The 21,581-nt window shown below is 36.4% G+C and overlaps 1 protein-coding gene and 1 pseudogene across 1 annotated transcript; both read right to left on the minus strand.

Moving 5' to 3' along the window:
- Nucleotides 1-15,516: 15,516 nt before the first annotated feature.
- On the minus strand, nucleotides 15,517-17,560 carry LOC141696059 (RAF-like serine/threonine-protein kinase 20). Its single transcript, XM_074500248.1, has 5 exons — nucleotides 17,517-17,560; nucleotides 17,272-17,433; nucleotides 17,031-17,178; nucleotides 15,912-16,091; nucleotides 15,517-15,636 (listed from the first exon to the last, which is right to left on the minus strand). Exons 1-5 carry the CDS (start codon nucleotides 17,558-17,560, stop codon nucleotides 15,517-15,519), a joined length of 654 nt encoding a protein of 217 aa, XP_074356349.1.
- A 344-nt stretch (nucleotides 17,561-17,904) lies between these two features.
- Nucleotides 17,905-19,491, minus strand: LOC141696060 (pyrophosphate-energized vacuolar membrane proton pump 1-like; annotated as a pseudogene).
- Nucleotides 19,492-21,581: the final 2,090 nt, after the last annotated feature.

The raw sequence follows: 21,581 nt of genomic DNA on the forward strand, positions 1-21,581 counted from the left end.
TCTTGTAATTGCCTTGCTAGCTCTTTCATCTCAACAGGCGCCATTCTGTACGGGGCTTTGGACACCGGTTCTGTTCCAGGTTCTAAGTCGATCGCAAATTCAATTTCTCTATCTGGAGGAAGTCCTGGTAACTCGTCGGGAAATACGTCTGGAAATTCATTCACTACTGGAATATCTTCAAGTTTTGCTGGCTCCTGACTTCTGTCGATTACATATGCTACGAAATGCTCACATCCTTGTCGTAGTAACTTCTTGGCTTGAATCATTGTTAAGAACTTCTTTACTTGTTTCTGACCTTTGAACGTTACCATTCTTTCGTCTGGCGTTTTCACCATTACTTTCTTATTTCGACAATCTATCTGAGCATCATGCTTAGATAATCAATCCATCCCTAATATCACATCAAATTCTCCTAACTTAAATGGTATCAAATCTACATAAAACTTACTACCAGAAATCTCAATCTCATAATTTCCATAAACTTGGTTTACAGTTACACGTTCTTGATTTGCTAATTCCACAGTCATTATTTCATTTAAGCACTCAACTGGACAGTTTAATTTACTAACAAAATCTTGTGAAGCAAACGATCGAGTTGCTCCCGAGTCTATTAACACTTTGGCACATAAAGAATTCACATTAAGCGTACCTGCCACGACATCCGCATCCTGGATCGCATCCTTCACCGACATGTCAAAAACTCTAGCCCTTGGAGTCTCATTCATTGTTGGGGTAGATCCCATAATCCTCAATGCATTACTGACTGGGGCTGGTGTCTTGCAATCCCTGGCCATATGTCCTGGCTTCCCACATTTAAAGCATGTAAATCCAATGACTGGAACCTTCACTGCTGGATTCCGGATAGGCTGATCCTTATTTGCTGGCTCTCTTACTGGCTGATTTCGGCACTCCCTTGAATAGTGCCCTTTCTGGTTGCATTTAAAACATATCACATTCAACTTGTTACAAACCCCTCCATGCTTCTTTCCACAAACTTGACAATCTGGAAAAGTTAATCTCAACTGATTCGGCTGATTCACATTAGCTGGATGATTGCCCTGGCCTCCGTCTCCTGCATTTTGTCTCCTGAAATTAAAATTTCTCCCTGGCTGAAACTTGCCCTTCTTGAAGTTTGGAAACTTCCCTGATTGTGACTGACCCTCACTTCCTTCAACTTTCCTTTTCTTGCTTTCCTTATCTTTCTGGAACATCTCACTCTCTGTCTCTGCGATCATAGCTTTCTGTACAACCCCGGCATAAGTATCCAATTCAAAAATAGCTTCCTTCCCTCTGATCCATGGCTTCAAGCCTTGCTGGAATCTCTTAGCTTTCTTTCTATCAGTATCAACATACGACGACACATACCTTGACAATTCCTCAAACTTCCCCTCATAATCTGTTACCGACATATTCCCTTGCTTTAACTCTAAAAACTTCAACTCCATTTGATCCTGAACAAACTGAGGAAAATACTTTTCTAGAAACAATTCCTTGAACTTTTCCCAAGTAATAACATCTGTACCTTCCAATGTCTTCACCATCTCCCACCAATAGGTGGCTTCATTCTTCAGATAGTAACTTGCAAACTCAACCTTCTGTTCTTCTTTTACTTTCACTAAGGCAAATGCCTTCTCTATTTCCTTTAACCAAACATTTGCTTCAATTGGCTCTAAGGAACCCTTGAATTCTGGTGGGTTTATTGCCTGAAAAGTTTTGAAGGTTACCTGGGGATTGGTCTGTCTTTGTTGTTGTTGTGCTAGGTGAACTGTTTGTTGGGCCAAGATTTGAAGAATCTGGGCTATTGCTGGGTCCATAGGTCCTGGGTTCACATTCGGATTTGTATCATCTTGATTGTTGTTGTTGTTGGTTTCTTCATTTCTGGTGTTGGTGTGGGTATTTCTTTTGGGAGGCATTTTCTGTAAAGAATCAATCAATTTATTTAGCTTTTGAATCAAATATTTGCATAAAAGAAAAGTTTTGTAAAACAGGAATATCTCTTTTTGAAAACAGTGGTAACTAAGTAAATTACATGCTTCTTTACAGAATATAAACAGTTATGGAAAACAGGGTACATGGCATCACAGGGTATAATTGGTGCAATAAATAAGGTAAGATAAAACAGGTGCAATAAAATAAATGACAGTGCTGGAAAGGAAAAAGGTACTGATATATATAGATCAAAAGTTTTAGGGTAGTACAAGCGTAAAGACGCTTCGAAAGTAAAAGCAAAAAGGGTACAACAACCTAATCACTAGTCAGCATAGCTAGTCTATAAATACAACTCAAAAGTCTACCGATACACACTACACACTACTGTACATGCTATATAACCATACAACACTGCTCCGCATCTCCATTTCTGAATCTCTAACTCAGCTCCAAGGAAACTCTGGTCCTGCCAGCCTCTCAAAGTCCTCCATCACCTCAGTAGCCCAGCCCATCAGTGCATCAGGGCCTCTGCCAGGTAGTGTAGCTCCATGTAGCCTAGCCTCAAGAACCCTCCGTGTCACATGAATCTCCTCTCGAAGCTCCCTCACACCACGATCAACATCTGTAGTCCTGATGATATGCTGTAACTCTCTGATCTGAGCCAACAAGGAATCACGCTCCAACAGGAGAGCCTCATACCGGTAATAAGGAACTGGGGGCAATGTAGACTGGAATGGGGCACTCGCTACTGAATGCCCAGTGGAATCTGAATCAGCTGGTGGGGGTCCTCTAGCAGGTGGCCTCATGCCTGGAGGTGGAATAGCCTGCAGTGGCACGGGCTGCAACACCGGTGGAGGTAGAATAGCCAATGCTAGTGGAACAATAGAACGTGGATTCGAAAACGGCACTCCAACTGAAGGCTCTGAGTGATCAGCTGATACGGGAATAAAAGAGTCGGCCATCTCTGCTATCTGAAATCATATCGCAATATAAGAATCTCATTCCATAACGCAAACTATACTAATACCTGATATACCGAAGCACTCAACCTCTCAACGTTCTCTCATCCTATGCCTTACTTCTAATCTTAACCCTCTACCCATTCCCGTTAACCTAGGCTTGTGTCAGTGACTTATAACCTGTAGCTCTGATACCAAACCTGTGGCGCCCTCCAAACCCGGGTCAGAAGTTTGGGGTCCACACACACACCTTAATTATAACCTGTTTAAAACAATAATAAAGATAATAATAATATATGCAGTGACCCTACTTATCAACCACCACGGACCGCAACAGGTTAAAGTATGCACACAAGCCAAACACACTAATATATTACAAACCGTTCAAATCCCAACTATTTCAAACTCACACTGAGTATCAAACATTATTACAAACTTTTACAAACTTAAATTATCCCAAAAGAAGCCTACTAGCTCAGCTTCCTCAACCTGAACCCCTAGCTCTCGCGCTGGACTGGAGATCCTCGCTACCAACTGGTTCCTTTTTAACTGGAAAGAATATAAACAATATCGCACAAATGAGCTAACTAGCTCAGCAAGTCACAATGATAAAACTGAGAATAATGATCATCAGGTGACTATGATTATGATATCAAGTGAATATTGGATTATGATTTAGAATTGGATAATATACTTTTAATTTAAAAACCAAGGTTAGGCTGCTGATCAGTCATGCACTAACCCCGAGCAAGGCATACAGCATTGCTCTAACTACTGGATCCAAGGCACACATTGGCCTAACTTGACCATTATATGGTCTGACCACGAATCTGGTCCATAATTTTATAAAAACAATCGAATTCTAACATAATAACAGAATATGCAATAATAAACAATAACCAGAATCATTAACAACAATGAGTGTTTAACAATGAAAGGGTTTCAATCTTTGTAAGGATCAATAAAGTAGTTTAAAAGCTTGAATGCTGGGTAATGAAAGAATTGGATAACAAAAGAATCAATATTCCAGGGTTTCAAAGATTTGGGCTCTCAAAGCATAGGATACAATGGTTGAATGTACAAGTAATTCAGTTCAGTGTTTGGGATTTTGTTTGCATGTATTTATAGAATGGTATTGTATACTTGAGGTTCGAGTTTGGGTTTACAATAATCAATGGCTTAGAAAGAATATGGTTCATGGCTCAAGAACAATAACTGAAATCAGGATTTAGGTTTCCGTGCTTCAAAGCACTTGCAATGTCAACAAGACTATCAAGAATTACAATATCTCGAGAAAGTTCAGAACACTTGCCTGGTATTAGCTTACTACTCTGCACTGACTTTCAATCACAACCGTCTTACTCTTCAACTATCTGTTTTCCTTTCCTACGTCTTGCCTTTTCTGCTCACATATTATAAGCATCTATCAATTATCAACTCACAAGATTCTATTCAACACACACTTCTATCTACCCTTCGTTTTACCCAAATCCGATTAACGGATTGAAATCTATGCAATAACCGAGTAAATATCGAATATATAGACCGATAGTCAAACAACAAGTCACGTATAACACATAATACATCACGTAATCAATGACATATCATTTATAAAGAAGTCTCGGGTCATAAATAGGTTTTCTGGTATTTAAAGTGATTTTTAAAACATTTTTCGGAATTAAAACGGGTCGTTGGATCAATTTCGGGTTAATAAACAGGGTTCGGTTGGCCAATTCTGGCTCCGAAATAATTTTAGAATAATTATCGAGCCTTGAAAATAATTTAGAATAATATTTTAAAGCTCGAAACTATTTTTCTAAATTTTTAAATCATTTTTAAATATTTAAATCTAATTAAATAATTAATTAAAAATCAATTAATAATTAATTAAATCAATTAATCAATTAATTTTCGAATTAATTGACTAATTAATCAATTAAAAATTAACTGAAATTAATTAACTAATTAATTTAGATTTATTTGTGAATTAAAAATAATTTTTGGAATTAAAATAATAATTTTTAGAATTTTCAGAAATTAAAAACGATTTTTTATAATAAAAATAAATGGGAAATATAATTTTTAAACATTTTTAAAACAGGAATCCTATTTTTGCAAAGTCTGGAAATTACAGGGACCAAACTGCATCGTCCCCAAAACTTCAGGGACCTGTTTGCAATTTTACCAATCCCGCCGTCGACTTCGCCGGAGTGTGGCCGGAGAACACGATTCCGGCCACCTCAGGCCACCAAACTGTCCAGATCACAACTACACCTCACCAGGAACATATTCATGCAATCAAATCATTATAATCATTCATGTTTTGGCCGGAAATTGGCCAAGAACATCGCCGGTTTCCGGCGAACATCGAAAATATTCAAAACACAACTCCCTTCTCTACAGACCTCGTTGGTTCATGAAACTTATACGACTGGATTGCTAATTTCACAGAGAACACAACCCACTATATCACAACATCAATCTATCACAGAATAAGAAACCCCCAAATTTCAATTAAGAACATTCATACGGGTTATAAACCCTAATTTTTAAAATTCGAAAATCAAACTCAAATTTGAACATGTTATTGAACTCCAAATCAGACGTATGACATATGAAAATCATCAGGAAAACAAGCTCTACAACATGCAATCATCAAATCATACAAACAATCATCCGAACAAAAATTCATATTTTTAATAAAATAAATTCGAAAATAAATAAATTTTTAGAAATTAAACCTTTGATTATGCAGTGAAACAAAGCTCAGAATCTGATAGTACTCCTTGAGACCTTCAAATCGGTTACTCCAACTTTTCAAACGGATTTCACTAACGCCTTGAATTTGTGGTTTGATTCTCGGAAAGGTTTATGAATATATGATTTTTCTCTGTAAAATTATATATTTATCTGTCTGCAAATGATTTTGATACGAAATAAAATACGGTAAAAGGCTATTTATAATTACGGAAAATTAGTATCCTGTTGGATCATTCCGGATATAAAATGGTACGTTTATTTATAAAAACTGATCCAAACGATATCGGCTTTCGGGATAATTATCCAAATCAGTACAACTTGTACTGCGGTCTTGGTCTCAGCACCCAGTTACACGTACTACGAAATGATAATTGGGATAGTTTAATAAAAAGCTCCCGTTTATCGAAAATACGGGTTTTATTAATTTACCGAAACGAATATTGTATCGAAAATGCTGTGCCGGGACCCGCGCAGGACAAACCGTACGCCGGATCGAAAAAGTCGAAACATGGAAAATGCTCGGAATATTATAATTAGGTTAGGAAGGAGTTCTCGGAAGAGTTTCGGGTTCCAAAAACGTAACAACGGTTGACGTCGGTCGGTTCCCGTTTTTATAAAATAAATTTTAATTACCCGGAAAAAGATTTTAAAAATTTCATATGATTCTTATAAATCTATAAATCAACATAAAAATAATTAGGAAGATATGACAATTATCTATATTTTATTTTGGACATATAAAAATTAAAATACTCAATTAATATTATTTTTGAATATTCAAGTACATATATCACTTAACAATTAACTCACAGAATAGATACTGAACACACATATTAATTATTTAATAGTAAAAATAATTACACGTTATATCCCGGATATTACAAATGATTATTTAGAAAAAGAGTTAGTCATGTTCCATCAAACTCAGAAAGATAGAGATGATGCTTTCTATGTTAGGGATGAAGTACTTAAAATGAATGAATCTCTAAAAGCTGAGTTAGAAAAGAAAAGAGAGATTATCAGGACTTGGACTAACTCTGGCAGAACAACTCAGAATTTGTTAAGTATTGGAAACTGGAAAGAGGGCTTAGGTTATGGAGATGATAAGAATGATAAAGGAACTGTAGATATTAAGCCTATAGTTGTTAAACAAAAGCCAAAGTTAAAACATGTTAAGTTTGTAGCTGTAAAGTCTGATACTGAGAAATCAGAAGTTAAAAAGGAATTAACTTCTGACAAACTAAAACAGGAAAAGACAACTGAAGTAAACGTAGGCTTAATGACTAAGAAGCAGCTTAAGCATAAGCTGAAAGATGTTAAGAATGCAAACAAGGTAAAATCACCTAGGAAAAATAGGAATGGAAAGGAAGGTGTGAATAAAAGCAATGATTATAAGTCTGTTCCTGATGCTCCTAGAAAAACATGTCATAACTGTGGAAGTTCTAACCATCTGACTTCTTTTTACAGGAAGAATAAGAACATAAACTCCTTACCTTCAAAGTCAGGAGTTAAGAGTCAGTCTGTTAGATATAAGCCACAAAATCCTTATTTTCATTGTGGTAGTTTATGGCATTCCATTTATACTTGTAAGGAATATCATAGTTTGTACTATAATTATTATCAAATAAAACCTTCTTTAAAGAAAGTTAGCATTGTTCCTTCTAGTGTAAGTTCTGATTCAAAGTCTGATAGTGTAAATTCTGATAAGAAAAATGTTAACATAAACTCTGATGTTAAAACCGCTGCAAATGTTAACAAAATTAATAAGGCCAAAGGATCCAAGCAAGTTTGGGTCCTTAAAACTAATCATTAGTGGTCTTTGTGATTGCAGGGCAACAAGAAAAACATCCTAGTTCTGGACAGTGGGTGTTCAGGACATATGACTGGAAATAAAGCCCTGCTATCAGACTTTGTGGAGAAGGATGACCCAAGTGTTTCTTATGGAGATGGCAACATTGGAAAAACATTGGGATATGACAATATCAATCTTGGGAATATCATCATTAAATAAGTAGCTCTGGTCTCAGGACTTAAACACAATCTGCTAAGTGTTAGTCAAATCTGTGACAGAGGTTATCATGTGGATTTCTTTGAAGAACACTGTGAAGTTGTAAGTAAATCTAAAGGCAAAGTTGTTCTGAAAGGATAAAGGCATGGTAACATTTATGAAGCCAAGCTTTCAACAAGTACTGATGGTTCTGCAATCTGTCTGATGAGTAGAGCATCAATTGAAGAAAGCTGGAACTGGCACAAGAAACTCTCTCATTTAAATTTCAACAATATAAATGAATTAGTCAAGAAAGATCTTGTGAGAGGACTGCTAAAGTCAGTATTTGCTCCTGATGGCCTTTGTGATTCATGTCAGAAGGCTAAACAAAGAAAATCTTCTTTCAAGAGCAAGACTGAATCATCAATTCTTGAGCCTTATCACCTACTACATGTTGATCTATTTGGTCTAGTAAATGTCATGTCTATTGCAAAGAAGAAATATGTTATGGTCATAGTGGATGAGTTCACCAGATACACATGGGTGTATTTCTTGCACAAAAAAAGTGAAACTCCATCTATCTTGATTGATCATGTCAAGCAACTGGATAAATTGGACAAAGATTCTGTGAAGAAAATAAGAAGTGATAATGGCACTGAGTTCAAGAATTTGATAATGGAAGAGTTCTGCAAAAACCATGGAATCAAGCAGGAATTTTCTGCTCCTGGAACTCCACAGCAAAATGGAGTTGTTGAAAGAAAGAATAGGACTCTTATTGAAGTTGCACGAACTATGCTTAATGAAGCAAAGCTTCCAACCTATTTTTGGGCTGAAGCTGTGCAGACTGCTTGTTTTACTCAGAATGCAACACTCATTAATAAGCATGGAAAGACACCATATGAGATGGTGAAGAAAAAGAAGCCAAATCTGAAGTATTTTCATGTATTTGGATGCAAGTGTTTTGTTCTTAAGACTCATCCTGAATAGCTATCTAAATTTGATTTAAAAGCTGCTGAAGGAATTTTTGTTGGATATCCACTTTCCACAAAAGCCTTTAGAGTCTACAATTTAAGAACAAGAGTTGTCATGGAATCAATCAATGTCTCTTTTGATGATAAGAAGATTACTGGACTTGAAGATTTCTATGATCATGATCATCTAAGATTCGAAAATGAAGACTTAAATTCTGATACTGAAAATCCTGACAGCCTAAATTCTGATACAGCAAACTCTGATGGATTAAACTCTGATATTATTGAAACTGTGGTGACTACGCCAAAGAAAAATGCACCTGTGCAGGGGGAGCATACTGAAGATATAACCACATCTCAAGAAGCATCAGAACATATAACTGGCTCTTCAAGTTCTAATTCATCAAGTTCTAATAAGCCAAGTTCTGATAATTCTGAAAATTTAAATTCTGAAAATTTAAATTTTGAAGAATCCAATTTGGAGAGCATACTTTCAGGGGGAGCATCAGAAGATGTTGATAAAGATGGCATGGATCATGGGGGAGCATCCAGTTCTAGAGAAAACCTTCCATCTGCAAGGAAGTGGACTAAATCACATACACCTGATTTAATTATTGGAAATCCTGATGCAGGTGTCAGAACTAGAACAGCTACTTCAAGCAAATGTCTCTACAATTCTTTTCTTTCTCAGACTGAACCAAAGAAAGTGGAAGAAGCTCTTCAAGATGCTGATTGGGTACAAGCAATGCATGAAGAGTTAAATGAATTTGAAAGAAACAAAGTCTGGACCCTAGTGCCAAGACCAAAGAACAGATCTATTGTTGGTACAAAGTGGGTGTTCAGAAACAAAACTGATAGTGATGGCATAATTACAAGGAATAAAGCAAGGTTGGTTGCAAAAGGATATTCTCAACAGGGGGGAATTGACTATGATGAAACTTTTGCACCAGTTGCAAGATTGGAAGCCATAAGAAAATTTTTGTCTTAGGCTGCTCACAAAAAGTTTAATGTCTTTCAAATGGATGTGAAAAGTACTTTTCTCAATGGAGAATTGGAGGAGGAAGTATATGTTGAATAACCTCCAGGCTTTGTAGATCCCAAATATCCAAATCATGTCTACAGGCTTGATAAAGCACTTTATGGCCTTAAGCAAGCTCCAAGAGGTATGAGACTTTAGCTCAGTTTTTTTCTGGAAAGTGGATTTAACAGAGGAACTATAGACAAAACACTATTCTACCTCAACCATGGAAAGGACTTACTTTTGGTTCAGATATATGTTGATGATATCATCTTTGGTTCTACAAATGACAGACTTTGCAAGAAGTTTGCCAAACTGATGCAGTTAATATATCAAATGAGTATGATTGGAGAACTTAGCTATTTTCTGGGCCTTCAAGTCAAGCAGAATGAAGAAGGAACTTTTATTTGTCAAACCAAGTACACCAGAAACTTGCTAAAGAAATTTGGAATGCAAGATTGTTCAAGTGCATCCACTCACATGGCCATTGCAACAAAACTGGATAAGGATACTGGTAAATCAGTAGATATTACTGATTACAGAGGTATGATTGGCTCTTTACTCTATCTAACTGCTAGTAGACCTGATATCATGTATGCTACCTGTCTTTGTGCAAGATTTCAAGCAGATCCAAGAGAACCTCACTTAACAGTTGTGAAAAGAATATTCAAGTATCTTAAGGGAACAGCTGATCTGGGATTGTGGTATCCCAGAGAATCATATTTTAAACTAATAGGTTACTCAGATGCAGATTTTGCAGGTTACAAAATTGACAGGAAGAGCACAAGTGGAAGCTGCCAATTTCTTGGAGGCAGATTGGTTTCTTGGTTTAGCAAGAAACAAAAGTCAATTTCTACATCAACTGCAGAAGCAGAGTACATTACTGTAGGAAGCTGTTGTGCACAGATTCTTTGGATAAAGAATCAGTTACTGGATTATGGGTTAACATATTTTAAAATCCCTATTTACTGTGATAATCAAAGTGCTATTGCTATGACAGGTAATCCAGTTCAACACTCAATGATAAAGCACATCAGCATAAGGTACCACTTTATAAGGGAACATGTGGATGAAGGTACAGTGGAATTGTACTTTGTTCCAACAGATCAATAACTAGCAGATATCTTCACAAAACCACTATGTGAAGCTACTTTTACAAGATTGGTAAATGAACTTGGAATGGTTTCAGGTTCTTTCTCTAAATCTGCTTAGCTTTTATTTTTGATGCATCAGACTTTATGAATCAGTATTTACAGATATTACTATCTTTGTATGTTCTGTGCTTAATTGAAAATTGCTTAAGTACTGATTGTTGTCTGATGTGAAATTCTAAACTCTGATAGTGATATGAATGTTTCTGTGATTAGTCAATCCAATGAGGATAACTGTGCTAGATGTTGACCCAATAGTCTTTAATATGCTAAAGATCCCATGCTTGAAGTAATTGTTTATGTGGAAATCTCTTAACACAAGCAAATTCTGATATTGAGCTTAGTTCAATTTACTTTGTGTATCTTATTACTAAGACAAAAACTAGAATAATGCTTCTTATCTGTTAAGTTCTGATGTTAGTAAATTTAATGGATGTACTAAGTGCTGATAAACCTCTCTTATCAAAAAAAAGGAAAAAAAAGGAATAAAAATCGGGTACTCCTTTGAGATCTAGAGTAAAGAATGTGAAAGGGATGACCCAAGTGCATTGCTGGTATTAAGTAATATGCATCAGAAAAGCAAATAAAATTTTCTTGGTGACTTTTCACACTTTATGATTACTGGAGAAATACTCTGATAATAGTATAAATTCTGATAAGTAGTCGTGACTCACTTACACTGAAAAGCCACTGTAAAATGGAATTTCAAAAGATGCATAAAATGAGCACAAAAAAGTTGAGGTAGAATCATGCACGAACTCATTCTAAAGTAGACTTTAGAATTTTCACAGATTTTGAGAAAAGTTCTTAGTTATGCCTTATTTCTAAGATGTACTGAAGTGAATCAGACTTTAATTTTTATCTGATATTTAGCTTACTGCACACACATACACTCCATATGAATGATGAAAGTTACTGTGGTGATAAATAATGTTTTAGATGAACAGTTTATGTGTCAGATTGCATACATTCTGAGGACAGGTTGTGATGAAAGTTCTGATAATTAAGTTCTGAAGAACCGAAATCAGAATTTGTGTGAAGAATTACAGAGATAGGCATTCACTTTTCGAGTTAAGAAATCATGTTCTGATGACTGCTAAGTTCTGATATAAGTCTAAGTTATGATATTAACACATGATTCTTTACTTGACTTATTTGTGGTTAAACTCTGAAACAGTCGTATTTGAAATCAGAATATGTTTAGGTGAGATATTAACAGTCAATATAATTTAGATTAGTGGTACACGGCTATGCACAGTAATTTTACTTGTTTCATGTGCACATTAAATCCTGTTTTACACTTCCAATGACTGTTTTTCTTCTCCTAAGTCTAGGGAGACGAGGTAGAATTATTTCTACCTATAATCATTAATTTTTCCTTGCGTCTCCTGACATTCCATTGGCTATAAAAACCAACACTTCATTCCAGCCAACACATATATCATTTACTCACAAAACTCACACTCGTCTTATTCTTATCACCAAAAATGGCTGCATTTGGCTGGTTTTACAATTATGGCGATGAAACTATACATGTCTTTATAAATTGAATTCCAACTCCATACCCTATCAACAACATCCCTCACAATCTCTGGATTCAATTTCCAGAGATTATTAAACGTGATATGTTGACAGTTCGAAGAGAACTACATCTCCGTCGTCTTCTACAGCAGGAGCGAATCATTCGTCTCGCTGTTCTTTTTGTTGAGAGTAGGAAGAAGAAATAGTTTTTGCTCCCTGTTTCTCTTCACCGTCAGCTTTGTCAGGCTTCTTAGCTTAGGACAATAGTTGTTGATGTTAGGAGTTGTAGCTTAGGACAATCTTGTAATTTTGTGATGTAATTTAAATTTCATGAAATGTATTCACTCAATATATTAATGAAATTTTATATTGTTGCAAGATTTTGTCTCTGAGTTGTTTGGTATTTTGATGCGTTTTTAAATCCTGATTTATCCATATTCTGATGACCGTTTTATCTCTGATACAAATCAAGTTCTGATTCTGACGTGGCAGTACCTGTTTACTTGATTTATTTTTTTGGTCATTCTCTCACTCATTGTATTCTTACAGGATATTGGACTCGCAGTGAAAATGATTTACTAAGTGGGAACAGTTTTAAATTTTAAAATTAAAACTGAACTACCTTAATTAATGGGATTACTTGATAAATGAAACGGTTTTTCCTTCAAAAACTGCATGTGATAAGTAATGATTACTGTTTTCCCGTGCCCATTAATTATTCTTTACTGCTGCATGTCTGACAAGTGTCCAACGGTTACTTTTTCCACCGTGTATAAGTAAAAGAGAGAGAAGATTGTAAAATCTTTTATTTACTTTCACACTTTATCTCTCTTCCTTTACTTCTATTCTCTCTCATCTCCTGACATTTTTTTCATTCAGACATTTTATCAAACACCTTACAAGCAACCTTATTTCTCAATTTTTCTCATGACACCTAAGGATTTGATTATAGATGGAGCCAAGTTTGTACCCAACAACTATGCTGCAATCTTAAACCATGATAAAGCTCCATCTGATTTGCACTTTGTGCAAGATCTTATAGCACACAGTGAGATTGGGTATGCATTGACCCAGCCTCAAGTCATTTCTAGCCAACAAGTTCTGACGTTCTGGCGGACTGGGCATTTTGATAATGGTGGTGCTACTGGTACTCCAAGCATTATTTTTGAAGTAAATGATGTTGAGCATAATAACTCTTGGAGCAGTTCGTAAAGCTCTACATTTACCAGAAGGATGCATTTTCTCAACAGCGGAGGAACCCGTTCTACAACAGCTCATGGCCAATTTGGGGTATGAGAAGAGTTTGGCCAAGCTTGGACAGTTGAAACGAGCACATATCAGAATGGAATGGAGCTTTTTCTTCGACTGCATCACTAAAGCATTCGGCAATAAGTGTTCAAACTTTGATGCCATTCATATTATGAGTCAGCACATCGGGTATGCTATTATTCACCAAACTCATTTTGATTTTGCAAGTGTTGTGCTAAGCTTTATAGGGGATAGGATGACAGAGGATATGAATGTAGTATACTTTGCTAGATTCTGTCAGCTTATATATACTTTTTGTTGTGGTGATGAACCTCAACTAGCCAGTTCTTTATTTCCACCCTTTAAACTTGCAAAACGGGCTTTTAATGACTTGGTAAATGCTGACCTTAAAAAGAAGGTGGATAGACCCTTACAGATACCTCAGTCTGTAAAACAGATCCTGGTAAATGCTGATCCTCAAACTTACAGATCTGTTTACCCTGATATTCAACCCACCACCACATCCCAGACACCACAACAACCATCAGAACATACCACCAATACACCTCAAACTACTCAACCCTCTATCCGAACACATCTCAAACCTTCACAGATAACTCAACCTTCATCATCAGCACATACTGTGAAGCCTTCATCTTCCAAGCCCAAGAGGACAAAGACTGTACCTCAGACACCACAGAAGAGAAGGAGGATTGTTCTGAGAGATGAGTCAGACAGTGAGGAACAGGTTTCTGTATCAGAACTTGTTATTAAAGAAGCTGAGAAGGTCTCTTCTCAGAAGGATACTGGAATTGGGGGATCTAAGCTTCTCAAAAGGCTTAGAAGGATGAATTCTGATGAAACACCCAAGGTATCTCCATCTTCAAAGAAAAGAAAGAAACAGAGAGCTCACAGGCCAGTTTCAGAGGATGAGGATGAAGCAGCTAAGGAAGGAGATCAGGAATCTCTGATCTCAAAAGAGCCAGAATTTGCTGAAGCTACTGCATCTCCACCTCAATTGTCACCAACTCAGGAAGCTGCTACAGATAAAGCATCTACACCACATGTGTCTCCTGTACATGAACCAATATCTACTGCAGACCCAGGCACAAGTGATGAGATTGATATTCACAACCTAATTGTGCCTGAGGTTCTCTACTTAGAAGCTCCACCAGCTCCACTCAATCCATTAATAACACCAATTCCTGATGCTATTGATACTCCAGAATTGTCTACAACACCTTCTCTGCATCTAGACAACTATTAGAAATATGGGATCAGACATCGGTTCAAAACCGATGTTAAAAAAAATCTGAACCGATGTCTTCGCGTGTGATGTTAAATGTCATTAGTCTTTGACATCGGTTAACAGCCGATGTCCATTACAGTGCTATATATCGGTTAGATTAGTTGACCGATGTGAAATGTTTGATCAGACATCGGTTAGATTAGTTGACCGATGTGAAATATTTGATCAAACATCGGTTAAATTAGCCCCCCGATGTGAAATGATGGATAAGACATGGGTGTTCTTCACGAAACCGATGTTAAATCTTTTTGTTTAACATCGGCCAATTTCTCAGAACCGATGTCAAATGATTATTTCACATCGGTTTTTTTAGTTCTTTTTTATTTAATATTATTTTACATGATGTCTTTTGTACATTTTTTACATCGGTTTACATTTACCATTGTGATGTTAATGTGGTATAAATTACATGCCATCCGGGTCCTGTTTTACAGCCACATGAACCAATTGTATTTACACAACCAAAAAAATACCAAATATTGAAACATCCAACCAAAAACATCCAACAGAAACATAAAGCTACATTGATACCAAATATCTTAACATACAATATTCCAACAATCAATTCGGACATACATTCCAAGTCTAAAATAAACATCCCAACCAATAATAATAAAATAACTTAGTTATCCAGACTCTTTTAACTAAGGACTTGTCAAGAGTTTATACATTGGTGGTCATCGTCAAATCCTTTCCACGCATCACAAAAAGCATTTCATCAACTGGATCACCTTCACACATAGCATTCAACAATTGTTCATCCATGCTTGCACACATTGGCGCCTACAAGCCAGGATTGAGGGTCAGGGGAGCCAAAATACAAGCACTGTAAAATATTTGGCAACTTCATATAATTTCATTATCTAGTTCAGATCTATAATTTTTTTATATTTCAACATTATGTAATCCAATTCTGCAGCGTAGTATAGTATTCACATAAAATGCAGTTATCTAAAAATCAGGCTACGCGGTAAGTACTGAATAACACTGCCTTTGTCTAGGCTAGAAAATGTTTTGCATCCAAAGAGACCGTGCCAACAGAAACGTAAATATAGTACTAGCAGGAGACATAAGGTATGCAACACAAATGTATCAAATGAAAACATAAATGAGACCTTCTCAGAGACCTCGTCAATGCTACCATGTAGAAGCTCTGGGGCCATGCAAGGAAGTGTTCCCCGCATCCGACCTGAGACCAGTGTCTGCCTTTTAAACATGGAGAGCCCTAAATCACCAACCTGATAAAAACTAAAATGAGGAACAACGAACTGTTTACATTGAAGAATTATGCATGTTAAAGTCATTATTCTAACCAACACAGTATCTCCCAAAATAACACAAGGACTGGTCTAATAATACCAATGTTTCATGACATTAATGTCCACTGGCGTATACCAGTTCATAAGATCACCAACAATGCTCGTTACAAGGAGAAGTTAGCTTTTTAGGTTCCTTCTGAAATACTCTCAGTAAACTAACCTACCATTGAAGTACTTGAATTGAACAAGCAACACACAGACAAAAAGAGAGAGTTCCATTTGACGTTATTAAAGATGTAAATTTTAAGGTCAAGAAAAATTTGATGCAGAAATATCATAACTTAAAGGTGTATCTTTTCTAAAAGACTGACCTGCATAATCTAGTACATCTATGATCTATCTAGACCATATCAGATAATAACTAGGGAAACTGTCCTCTATATATGTATTAACTAAAAGGTACATGTCAATACAAACATGTCTATATGAATTAATATGATTCAGTAAATTAAATTTATATCACGATTCTGTTCAATGAACCTAAGAATCAGTTTTCGATACTTAAAATGCACTACGACTGATCATTGATAAAAGGCCCATGGCCCCTAATTGTCAATTCTTTTTGATAAAATTCTTACATGCTCCCATGCAAGTCAGCATATAAGCGACAATACAAGAAATAATCACTATGAACTAGTGTGTCATCTTGGAAAGAAGCTGTGGTAAACAAAAGTGAGAGAACTAGGACTGAAGCACATATTTTTATGAAAATTTATAAAATTAAACTTAACTCGAAGCTAAATCAAGTCACGTAAAGTAGCACTTCCTAATACTGTGTAAAGATGTTTTCCAAATGACAAATGCATCTAATTAATGAACAATGCACAAAATTGATTGTGGAAGTTTCATGTAACTAACCTTGCATACAGGCCGCTGTGGATTAAGAAGATTGATAAGCAAGTTGTCACTTTTCAAGTCGAAATGTACAATATTCTTTCCATGCAAGTACTCCATTCCATATGCAATATCCTTAGCAATCAAGAGACGCTTTCCCATATCAAGGTTCCTGAAATAGAGGTTCAGATGTTAAGTTTAGCATGTCTATCTTGCAAAAAGTGAAGTAATTGAAAGGGCTTAGAATACTAGCTGGACACGTTACTTGTACTCTTTCTGAAGCACAGTTTTTAAAGAACCATTAACCATGAATTCTGTCACAGTTGCCCAAGAACCGCTGGTATCATCACGTGCTCCCTTATAAAGCGCCACTACATTTGGATGATGCAAGTCTGCAAGCTTAATTACCTCATTCCAGAAGTCAGCACTCTACATATATGTTACCAACAGTTGGAGGGAAATTAAAAAAAAATACCTAAATCTTATCAAATACAAAGGAAGAAATCATACCATCCTTTCTTGCTCTGAAGGTTTTCCAGCAAAGCACCTATCATTAATCCGTTTGATGGCAACATCGGAACCTCTCCATTTACCATAGTAGACAGTGCCAACAGTACCGGAATCTAGTTCTTGAAGCTCTTCGAGATCACTATATTCTATTTTCTGACACATGGACACATAAAAAAGATAATTGTTAGCTTGCTAGATGAAAAGTGATGTGAAATGAGGGCTAAAAAAGTCTCCAACCTGCAAGCCACCAACTCCATCTAATACAGGAATTTCAGACTTCACCCTCTCTGGCAGTTTTAATTTCAAATCCTGGATATTAATTAGCTCCAAAAATGTTAGTACTATAGAATACATGCAGCACCTCATCATTATTATGAAATTTTCTATTCTAAACACAATAGCTATCTGTTGGCAAAAAGTTCAAGTAATGAACTACAATTTCTAGTGTCCGGATTTGAAAAACAGACTGACAGTGATCTAGCAAGAAAATCTATGGATCCAGCATTCCAAAGGGTTAAAAATAAAATAATTTTTGGACATGCAGATAATTCATTCTATCCTAATTCTGGCTAGTAAAAATTACCTGAACACCGAAAACAAGAGAACCAGCAAGAACACCAGAAAGGGTCTCCACTCCAAATAGGATTCCAAAAATGAGGGGTGTAAGCATCACAAGGGCACCAGGAGAAATCATTTCCTTGAGAGACGCATCAGTTGAAATAGAAAATAGAAAACTAGATCAATGCATGGGTAAGAAGAGATTGTAGTGCTCTCACATAGAAATAGAAAATTTAATAATCTAACGATTACAGCATGCATTATAATAAAAATATGGAAGAACTTACAACACTCTGTCTAATTGCATATGTCTAGAGATAAGAAGTAAAGTCACTATGTAGGAAGAGAGGATCATTGTACCTTTCCAATGGCAGCAGTTGTGTTCCCAGCAGCATCAAGGGCATCAGTTCTTTCACGAATCCACTGACTCATGCCTGCCATCTCAGCTATGCCTCCAGCATTATCACTAATAGGAACATATGCATCAATAGCCAGTCCAGTGGCAATTGTACTCAGCATACCAAGTGCAGCCACGACAATACCATACATGGCAGCAAAGCTAAAACTAACAAAAATACTGACTGCAATGGCAAAAATGGGAATAATGACAGATTTGTATCCTAGTGCAAGGCCAAAAATAACATTTGTTGCAGCTCCAGTCCTGCAGGAATCAGCTACATCTTGCACAGGGCTGCCATGAGAAGAAAAAATCAATTCAGATATACAAGGAAATGATAGCAAACTTGACATATAAATTTGCATAACATTATTTTATCAACAATTGGACAATTACCTGTAAGCATTGCTCGTGTAGTACTCAGTAACAAAACCAATAATAAGCCCTGCCCAGAGACCAACGCACACACACAAAAACAACTGCCTGAAAACACAAGTTAAAAAAATTATCAAGTTTTAGCTAGTATCGATTGTATATGACAAACTTTAACGACAAGATTTATAATGATATCACAATCTCGATAACGGAGGATAAAAGCAAATCTCGATATCATACACAGGATGAACAACACCTGTAAAAAAATAGTAACCTATGATCATCCTCGCAGCAATAACCAAACAACATGACCAGATTCAGATGCCTTAGCTCACCTAGAAAATTCACAGTATATAAAACAAACCAAAAGTCAATTACATCACAATACATAATAATTAGACTAACAACAAGTAATATGAATTTGAAGACTCACAAGCCACTCACAATGACCCTGGAGCCCTTCCTTATAAGAATCTTAAACGCAACTGGAAAATATTTCAAACCAACTCTAAGATTCTCATCAATATTTCCCTTGTAAACAGTACCAAAACCGTCTTTTCCAAGTATATAATCTGACCGAAAACTCCCAAAAACCACCCAAAAAAACCGAACATAAAACCCAAAAAAAATGTTTCTTATATACATGCACAAAAGAGGGAGATAGAAGAATATACCTCAAAGTTCCAAACCTCCAAACTGTGACCCTCCAGATGCTCCAAAACCTGAAAGTTCCAAAGCATCAAATATGTGAACCTCTGGATGCTCCAAAGCTTCTACTTGTTTATAATCTTACTAGTTTGAAGCTCAATTTGAAACTCCAAAGCTTAAATTTGAATTGGGGCTGAAATTAGGGTTTCGGCAAAAAGAGAAAAAGAGATGATAGATGAGCGGGAGTTTCAAGGTAAGAGAAAAAGAGGAGAGAGATGAGAGAGATATGAGAGGTGAGAGAGACAAGAAAGAGACGGTGAGAGAGACGAGGGTCTCGGGAGAGACGAGGGAAGCCGGTGAGGTATATTTTGGAAAAGGGGGAATAAGAATAAAGTGAATATTTGTCAAAATTAAAGGGGGGGAAGTACTGAAACCGGGGGAAAAAAATAAGTAAAATTTTAATTTTTTTTTAACATAGTCATAGACAACGGTTAACAAAATCAGCCGATGTCAAAATTAAAAATATATATTTGGCCTTTTTAATTTTTGAATATAGACAACGGCTACTATGTGAAACCGATGTCAGCATTTATAATCAACATCGCTTATTTTTAAACCGATGTTAAACAGACTTTTAACATCGGGTGCATTACATGCCGATGTATAAACACCGATGTTGTATCTACTATTTCAGGTAGTGATATTGAAGATCAGACTATAGATGAACATCAGAATATAGTTGTTGATCAGAACTTGGAAGCAGATCAACACTTAGAGGATGATGTTGAAGCCTCCATAGCCTCTCATACTGTTCTTTTATCAGAGGATACTGAATCTGTAAGTTCTGATGCTGCAAATGCTGATGATACTAGTGATGCTGCTACAAATGCAGATGCTGATGAAGCTGGTCCTTCAGGACATGCACCTCAACAAACTGTTCCTAAATCTGAACTAGTCAAAAAGTTTGTTCGATGAGATGCACCAGTACCTTGGAGTGAAACTCCTAGAGGACAAGAGTGGACTAAGGAGTGGAACACAGTTACCTTTGTTCCATCTGATAATATTCTTGTTGAGCACTTGGCAAAAGCTGATGAGATGCTAGTTAATGATGATTTCAAGACACAGCTGAGAGTTACTGCATTGAGTACAAGACATCTTCAAGGTCAACACTCAACAACTCAAGCTGAGTTGCATAAAATTCAAGAAGCCTTACTCAAGCAAGAAATGACTATGAAAATTGAAAAGAAAAGTTTTTTCAAACCTACCTTTGACAGAGTTGCTTACATTGAGAAAACCCAAGAGAAGCAACAATCTCAGATTGATGAAATTTTGAAAAATCAAGCTTTTCAGCAATCTCAACTCGATGAAATCCAATCCTCAGTGGAATTGCTTGTCTCTCTTCTTTTACCTGCTGATGCCAAAAATGGGGAGAAAGAAATTAAGTCCAAATGCAAAAATGTTAAGACACTGAAGGGGAATGATGATGAAAAAGATGACCAGGGAAACTCTGGAATGGGTGGAGGTCATGGTCAAGGTAGAAGTCTCTCATCAAGAAGAGCTGGAACTACAAGTCATAGAATAAGTTCTAATACTGGGAGAAGAATAACCTCTGATACTGGTAAAAGGATAAGTTCTGATGAACTTTTGGATCTTGATGAAGAAATTTCAAGACAGTTCATTCAGACATTTTATCAAATACCTTACAGGCAACCTTATTTCTCAATTTTTCTCATGACACCTAAGGATTTGATTATAGATGGAGCCAAGTTTGTACCCAACAACTATGCTGCAATCTTAAACCATGATGAAGCTCCATCTGATTTGCACTTTGTGCAAGATCTTCTAGCACACAGTGAGATTGGGTATGCATTGACCCAACCTCAAGCATTTCCAGCCAACAAGTTCTGACGTTCTGGCGGACTGGGCATTTTGATAATGGTGGTGCTACTGGTACTCCAAGCATTATTTTTGAAGTAAATGATGTTGAGCATAATAACTCTTGGAGCAGTTCGTAAAGCTCTACATTTACCAGAAGGCTGCATTTTCTCAACAGCGGAGGAACCCGTTCTACAACAGCTCATGGCCAA

The sequence above is a fragment of the Apium graveolens genome, chromosome 11 (assembly GCF_009905375.1).
Source record: "Apium graveolens cultivar Ventura chromosome 11, ASM990537v1, whole genome shotgun sequence".
Taxonomy (NCBI): Eukaryota; Viridiplantae; Streptophyta; class Magnoliopsida; order Apiales; family Apiaceae; genus Apium; species Apium graveolens.